At 41.1% G+C, this 7,537-nt stretch overlaps 1 protein-coding gene across 2 annotated transcripts in view; it reads left to right on the forward strand.

Annotated features, from left to right (window-relative positions):
• LOC106599468 (receptor-type tyrosine-protein phosphatase N2) overlaps window positions 1–6,090 on the forward strand; it is a 151,987-nt gene extending 145,897 nt beyond the window's left edge. For both annotated transcript variants that reach the window (XM_014190720.2, XM_014190723.2), the window contains 3 exons: window positions 1,532–1,596; window positions 3,903–3,976; window positions 4,987–6,090. In XM_014190720.2, coding sequence (XP_014046195.2) covers window positions 1,532–1,596; window positions 3,903–3,976; window positions 4,987–5,058 — 211 coding nt within the window. In that variant the 3' untranslated portion in view covers window positions 5,059–6,090. The remainder of the gene's footprint in view (window positions 1–1,531; window positions 1,597–3,902; window positions 3,977–4,986) is intronic.
• Window positions 6,091–7,537: the final 1,447 nt, after the last annotated feature.

The raw sequence follows: 7,537 nt of genomic DNA on the forward strand, positions 1-7,537 counted from the left end.
CCATTGAGCATGTTTGGGATGCTCTGGATCGACGAATACAACAGCGTGTTCCAGTTCCCACTATTATCCAGCAACTTTGCACAGCCATTGAAGAGGAGTGGGACAACATTCCACAGGCCACAATCAACAGCCTGATCAACTCTATGCAAAGGAGATGTGTTGCGCTGCATGAGGGAAATGGTGGTCACACCAGATACTGACTGGTTTTCTGATGCATGGCCCTACCTTTTTTTAAGGTATCTGTGACCAACAGATGCATATCTCTATTCCCAGTCATGTGAAATCCATAGATTAGGGCCTAATTAAATTATACGAGTTAACTGATTTCTTTAAATGAACTGTAACTCAGTAAAATGTTTGATATTGTTGTATGTTGAGTTTATATTTTTGTTCAGTGTAGTTTAAAGCTTGTGTTTTCAGTTTTCATATAACCAGTAGCACAAGCAGCAACATTAGCATAGCTATAGCTTAGTAGACTATACAGAGGCACCTTGCAGATAAATCACAGGTCTCTATCTCAGCTCAGATCAGTTTAGCTCAGCTCTGAGAGGCTAGCCAGTCGAGGCCAGGCAGGCAAACAAACATCTTAAAATGTGTTTTCTGTTGCCCAGGGCTTTGTCCTCAGCCTTATCTTTGATCAGTTCATAATGACCCGTGCTAGGCGTTGCTAGGTATCGATACATACTGCAAACTGCAGACCTCAGATCCCAGACATAGATAGCCGTATTGCCCCGGAGTCCTTGTCTACGTTCCAAATGGCACCCTAGTCTATTCATAGTTGTACTACCAGGCCCTAGTCAAAAGTTCTGCACTACAAAGGGATAAGGGGGCATTTGAGAAGCACATCCTGTATACTGTAGCGGGATTGTGCCCAATTATCTCTGCCTAGTTTGTTCAGATACACAACAGACAGTGTGTGTATGTATACCTCTCGTGCTTTTTTAAGGGGATTTGGTGTCTTTATTTTTACAGCACCAACACCAGATTTAGAAATGAAAAGACATAGATTAAAAACATAGATTAAAAACATAGATTAAAATAGTATTGCATCTCTATTCATCAAACTAAATGTTCAGTTTACCCCCTATTTTTTCTACATGTACAGAGTGTTTTTGTTAGTTTTTCACCAGCAATTTGAATAAAATAAATGCACTCTTCTTTGCATCATATTGCAGCTTTGCCACTTTTGAGGATGGTTTACTATTCCTGTTATTAAATTTAAACCCCAGAACAACCTTTTTATACAAAAATCATCATGGTTTGATGTCGTTCAGCCTCTCAAAATAGCGTTAGTAATTGTATATGCTTGGAATATTAAACCCTCTTCTATGTTGCCACTTGTTAAAAACAGCTCACATTTTTACAAACTGATACAATATCAAACAACAAAAAATTGCATTCAAAATGAACAACTCATTTAGGGATATAAGTCAAAATTGCACTGACCGAAACGATAACACATTGAAATAGTCTTGTGTCTGTTAAGTGATGCTAATGACACCCCATCTCTCTCTCTCTCTCTCTATTGCAGCGACGGCGCCGGGAGGAGTGGAACATACATTCTGATGGACATGGTTCTCAATAAGATGGCTAAAGGTGGGAGTCAGACAGCTTTTCTCCTTACGCATGTTTAGCAGCATCGCCATGTCAACGTTAAAGCCTTACTTTTTCAGCTGTGGGTCTTTAAAAGCATTAGAGAGTGACTGGCTCGGGTGCAGCTTCACTGAATTAATGAGCGATGGGAGAGAAAAAAAATATGGAGATATATATCAGTATTCCTATTCACATTGATGATTTCAGATGTAAATGTAGTTTAAGAGTTCCTATTCTGGCAATTTACGTCAGGCAAATTGTAAATTTGTTCATGCAGATAAATTCATCCTGTTTATTGGAATTTAATGCCATTTCTTTTCAGCAAACAGTATACCTAATTGTGTTCATGTAGTCTCACATGCACTTTTGTTGGAATGTGCTCTTCCATTCAAATTGAAAGCACCTTACACCAATTGCTTCAGCATGGCATTCACACACACACACACACGCACGCATTTGTTCTTGACCTATTCTCCTCTTGGTTTGTCGAGGTATTGTGTGTATGTGTGTGTGTTCACCCGTGCATTTACATTTGTGTGTATTAGGGATGTCAATCTCCTGACCGGTGCTGTGGCCCTGGCCTTAATGAAAGATCAAAGGCCAAAGCAGGCATCTTAGGCCTGCTGAGAGGGGCTTTTCCCAGGCTGTCACACTGTGAGGCAGCCCAAAGGCTTTTTTCTCTGTGTCGGGGAGGAATCTGGGCCCGGCCAGTTAGGGTTAGGGTTCTCTTTGTCTGTCTCCTGAGAAGCAGGAGGCCCAGGTTCCCTCAGCCTGATCAAAGACCTGTATGCCCTTGGACACAAAATCACTCTCCGCTCTTTTTTTACCCTCTTTACCTTTCTCCCAAGGAATGAATTGTAAATTCGGAGGCTGAGAATTATGCCTTTTTTTTTTTTTACTTACTACCAAAGCCTCTTCTTTTTTTCTCCTGCTGTAATGTTCTCTCTACCTTAAGAATCGGCAGCACAAGTGCAGGAGTGCTTTCAGCCCGGAGTCCAGCTGCTAGCCATGGCTCTGTCTCTTTCAGCCCGGGGTCCAGCTGCTAGCCACGGCTCTGTCTCTTTCACAGCTCCCATAAGGACTTGGGGCTTTCTCTTGTTTCTTCTCAGAGCTCCCCTCCTTGAAGGGAATCTTGCGAGGGAAACTCAAATGAGCCGTTTATACTGTTCCTCCACAGTCTGGTTTATTACAACCAGCACAATAGCCTGGCTGTTAAGTCCTAGAAAATAAAGAACTTATCAGTGTGGTGCTTGTAGAATTGTGCAAGCGCCATTCTTGGGTGGGAGGAATAGACTTGAGTTACTCTATTGTAACTGTAGAGTAAAAACTGTCATTGAAAGAGAATGGCTTGAATGAGCTATTCTTGCTTATTCATTTTTTGATTTGTAAAACAAAAAAGTTTGCTCTTTTGATGCACAGGAAAGATTTTCTGAGGAAAGTGTGGGAGGGGTTGAGGTAGTTAGCTACAGAAAACGAATCAAATCCTTTTTCTTTTTCCATTTTCCTCACCACTCCTCATGAATGTAATTTTGTTGTGTTTGTCTCCCTCGTTCTGTTACTTATTTATTTTCTCCAAAGGTTTCACAGTAGGCCTTCAGCGCCAGACAGGCGATCATGTAGTCTGCCCCCAATTCAAGGGCCTCAGATAGCCGCCTTCTTTGTGATCACAGCCGTGTTTGGTCGACAGGGGAGCATAGAGCAGTGCCAACTGCGCACTGGGTCTGAGGGCAGGGCCCGCTGCCAGGCTGACTGGGCACTGGTGCTGCAGGGATAGGGAAGAGAGGGTTCTCCACTCTGCTTGCCCAGTATCCAACACATCTAGCTATTCACCTGGGTGGTAGCTTGCCAAGTAGGCAGGCAGAAAGACAGACAGGCAAATAGGCAGGCAGGCAGACAGACAGACACTCACCATCCCTCGCTGCTTGAGACTATGACAAACTGGGGCACCTTGGTTAGCTCACAAAGCAACAGGGGGGACAAGGCTTTGGTCAAAACAAATCCTTATTTGAAGTGTTTATTTTATTTGATCCTAAAATAATCCCTCTGATTCCTGTATCTTACATTTTGTGGTTTTACAAATACCTTTGCAAACATTCTCTTTCCCCACCCTCTCATTTTCATCTAGGCAACTAAAACAATCGGAGCCTTGTTTGTAGCATCTGTGTGGATATGGGATGAATGTAATAATTTTCAATCGCTGCATGGCGGAGGTTCCAAAGGGTTCAAGTAAAAAGGATATTGACAGACGCTGCCTGGATTATCTCCTGGCTTTGAACTCTGTCCAATTTGTTGTTGGTGTTGTGTTGCAGGTGCTAAGGAGATTGATATTGCTGCCACCCTAGAGCACTTGAGGGATCAGCGGCCGGCTATGGTCCAGACAAAGGTAATGTCCTCACCTCTGCTGGGAACTCTAATGAACTGTGATTTCTGAAAGGAGATGGAGGGAGAGTATGAAATGGGCTAGCTAGTTAGCGGTGCGCACTAGTAGCGGTCACATTTTCAAAGCTTTTGATTTGGTGCAGTGCTAGGTTTGTAGTGGGTGTATGGTGCTTCCCAAATAATTTTACAGAGAGAGAGAGAGAGAGAGAGAGAGAGAGAGAGAGAGAGAGAACTGGCAGGCACAGTTAGTTGTCTTGGGATAGGTAACACAGGTACACTCTGTGTCCTCAAGAAATGTGAAGCTTTTATGTCTGTTTCATAAAGCAGAGCTCTCTCTCCAGAGTATCAGCTCAAATGAGACCCAAGTTATTCCCCAACACTAAACACAAAGAATTAACAATATGTGTTCTGGTCAGACAATCGGCAGCCAGTTTGGAAACATCAATCATAGTGTGGATTCCCTGTGAATTATTAGATTGGTCCAGCAGTCATATCGATCCATTCTTTATTAAACCATGTATCCTCAATGAGTGACTCATGTTTTCACTCTTATTGGTGATGAAAAAATGTTTTATTAGTATAAGTCTTGCTTTTTCAATATCGTATAAGCCTATTGTATATAGTTTGATTTCATTAGTTAAGGGTTCTACATACATTGTAAATGTTTGTCATTTGTTTCGTTAGTAAGCGCTACAGTTGTACTCCCCCTAGTGCTTGCTTATTGAATAACTTCAGTATCAAGTGACCAATCGCAGTGAAGTCATTGTTTTCTAGACTTCTTTCACATGATTCTCTATAGCTCTATAGCTGCTTTGTAAGTCTGATCTGTGTCTATTTCTGTATTGCAATTCATCTGGAAAGAACATTGGCATTAACTCTACAATGACTCTCTCCCCCCCTCCCCCACTCTCTCTCTCTCTCTCTCTCTCTCTCTCTCTCATTCTCTCACTCTCCCCTCTTCTCTCTCTCTCTCTCTCTCTCTCTCTCTCTCCTCCCTCTCTTACTCCACCTCAGGAGCAGTTTGAGTTTGCATTGACAGCTGTTGCGGAGGAGGTGAACGCCATACTCAAAGCTCTTCCACAGTGAGAGGTTTACCCACTACCAAGCCTCAGCAGATCTCCCCAGGGACCTCCCTCCTGTTCTCCTTCTCTCGCCCACGCTTTCTTTCCCCCACTCCTTCTCTCCACCTCTCTATCTTTGTGGATGTTGTGCGAGAGAGTGTGACCTGACTTAGTCGTGTATAAAAAAAGATATATATTGTGAACCTATGAAGCTTGTTTCCAAACAGACAATTTAGTGCATCAAGACTTTTACTGATTGAAAAATATGTTTATCTGTTAAATTACTAGAATATATCAATGACAGAAATATTGTTTTTGTGTGTGTGTAAATGATGATGTTGGTCATAACATCTGTATCATATGGCATATTTAAGTTGAATATTTTTTTTTATTACTTTGATCCTATTATGCGGTGTACTAAATCATACCATGTAATGTATATAAAAGGAAAACTGCTTAATTAGGTCAAGTGAACACTGATAACAAGGATGCTGATGTTAATTCTAGTTACCATAGTGATAATTACACCAAGCAATATGTGTTTCTTCAGCTTGTCCAGACCTGGACAAATAATTGTATGTTGTGGACAACGATTGTGAGTAAACTTAACTAATGTCAGTAAACTAAACTAGCTAATGCCTGCCTCAAGTAAAGCAGTTCTACGAATTGGTGTACTGTATGTACAATGAAAACGATATTGTCATTTTGTAAATAAAGCAGTTCATCTAATCTAGGGTCTGGATTCAATCCGTATCGCCAAAGTATCACAGAAGATCTGGGTTAAAATGTAAAGGTCATTTCTAATTTAGCCGACAGATGCAGCGTTTACCGTGAATGCAGTTTTACCCGTGAATGCAGTTTTACCGTGAATGCAGTTTTACCGTGAATGCAGTTTTACCGTGAATGCAGTTTTACCGTGAATGCAGTCTCCGCAACCACAGGAACATTGCCTTTCATTTTCAATCATGCTATAAAGTGGATCATCAGTGCTACGGATTGAATAAAGCCCTAGATGTACATGTAGCATCAATGGCTTAAGTGTGAATATAAGCTGCCACTGGATGTCCCTGTGTCTTATTAACAACTGAGTCCATATCTGCGTTCCAAATGGCAACCCTTTCCTTATATACAATAGATAACTTATTTTGACCAGAGCTCTGGTCAAAACAAGTGCACTATGTAGGGAATAGGGTGCCATTTTGGATGCTGACCAGGCAGGTTTGTCTGCACTACAGGAGTACAGTCAGCTAAATAATAATAATTAATAATAATATATGCCATTTAGCAGACGCTTTTATCCTGTACAGTCACGCGGGCATACAGCTCTACCCCAACACTTTCTGCTTTGACTAGACTCATGCCATTAGATCACCAAATTTTGTGTCAAGCTTTCATGTTTGTCCATTGGATTGTGTTTTTTTGTACACCCAATATTTTCTGAATTGCCGATGATATGACCAGTTTTTTTTAGCATACACTCGCACATGGCTATTTGAGACTATTATTCCCCAAATGTATCTCCTTCAGCCTCAAAATATATCATGTCACCATGAAGAAAGCCAAGGATATCATTTCCTATTTACTTTGACAAGCCAAGGATATATAATCATGCCATTTGAGACATTCATTTCTGAAGAATAGTAGTGCAAATACAGAGGAGAAGATAGTGGATTGTTATATTACATATTGGCATAAACTTATTTTACCTATCACAGCTGTGCTTCCAAAATGGCACCTGATTCCCTTTCTATTACACTTCTTTTCCTTTGGTCCCTGGTCAAAAGTAGTGCACTATAAAGGGAATAGGGTGCCATTTGGAAGGCATTCCGAGTTAAAGCGGGCCATGTTATGTGTCCCATACTGTCACCACTGCAAAAAGCTTTCAACTAATTTATTGCAAGAGATGGCTGGTCTGTTCCATTGATTTGTATATATATATGATTATTAAAAAACCAACAGAAAATATTTTGTTCTATCAGTGAAGATAAACTATTGTGAATAAAGTCCCATTATTGATGGCATGTTGTATTGCAACCTTGTACTCCCAGATGTTGTTCTTCTTTCCACCACTATCTGCTGGGTAGTACGTATTTATTGTCTGAGTAGGCAAGGAACCTCTGTAACGACCTGATCCTGTTTCCCAATACCTCTAAAATGGTCTCAAAGAAACCTTAGTTCTTTCTAAAATTCTAAGTTTCCTTCTGGTTCAAAGGTTCTTTCTTCTTAGCCAGAGTGTCTGAATGGCTGGGTGCTATTCTGATCTCCAATCTGCATGGTGATTCACATGGCTTGGCAGCTTCATGCTACTTCAGAGTGTAGATTATGCTATCAACACTTCCTAACAACCACACAGTAAGAGGATGGAACACTGACTGTCTCCTGTCTCGTAACCACACTCTCGCACGCACGCACACACACACACACACACACAGAATGAAGAAAAATAAGTCACCATGAGAAATATCACAGGGATATTTTGAAACATATAAATAAAGAAAAAGCTT

Source organism: Salmo salar, chromosome ssa03 (assembly GCF_905237065.1).
Source record: "Salmo salar chromosome ssa03, Ssal_v3.1, whole genome shotgun sequence".
In the NCBI taxonomy this organism is placed as follows: domain Eukaryota; kingdom Metazoa; phylum Chordata; class Actinopteri; order Salmoniformes; family Salmonidae; genus Salmo; species Salmo salar.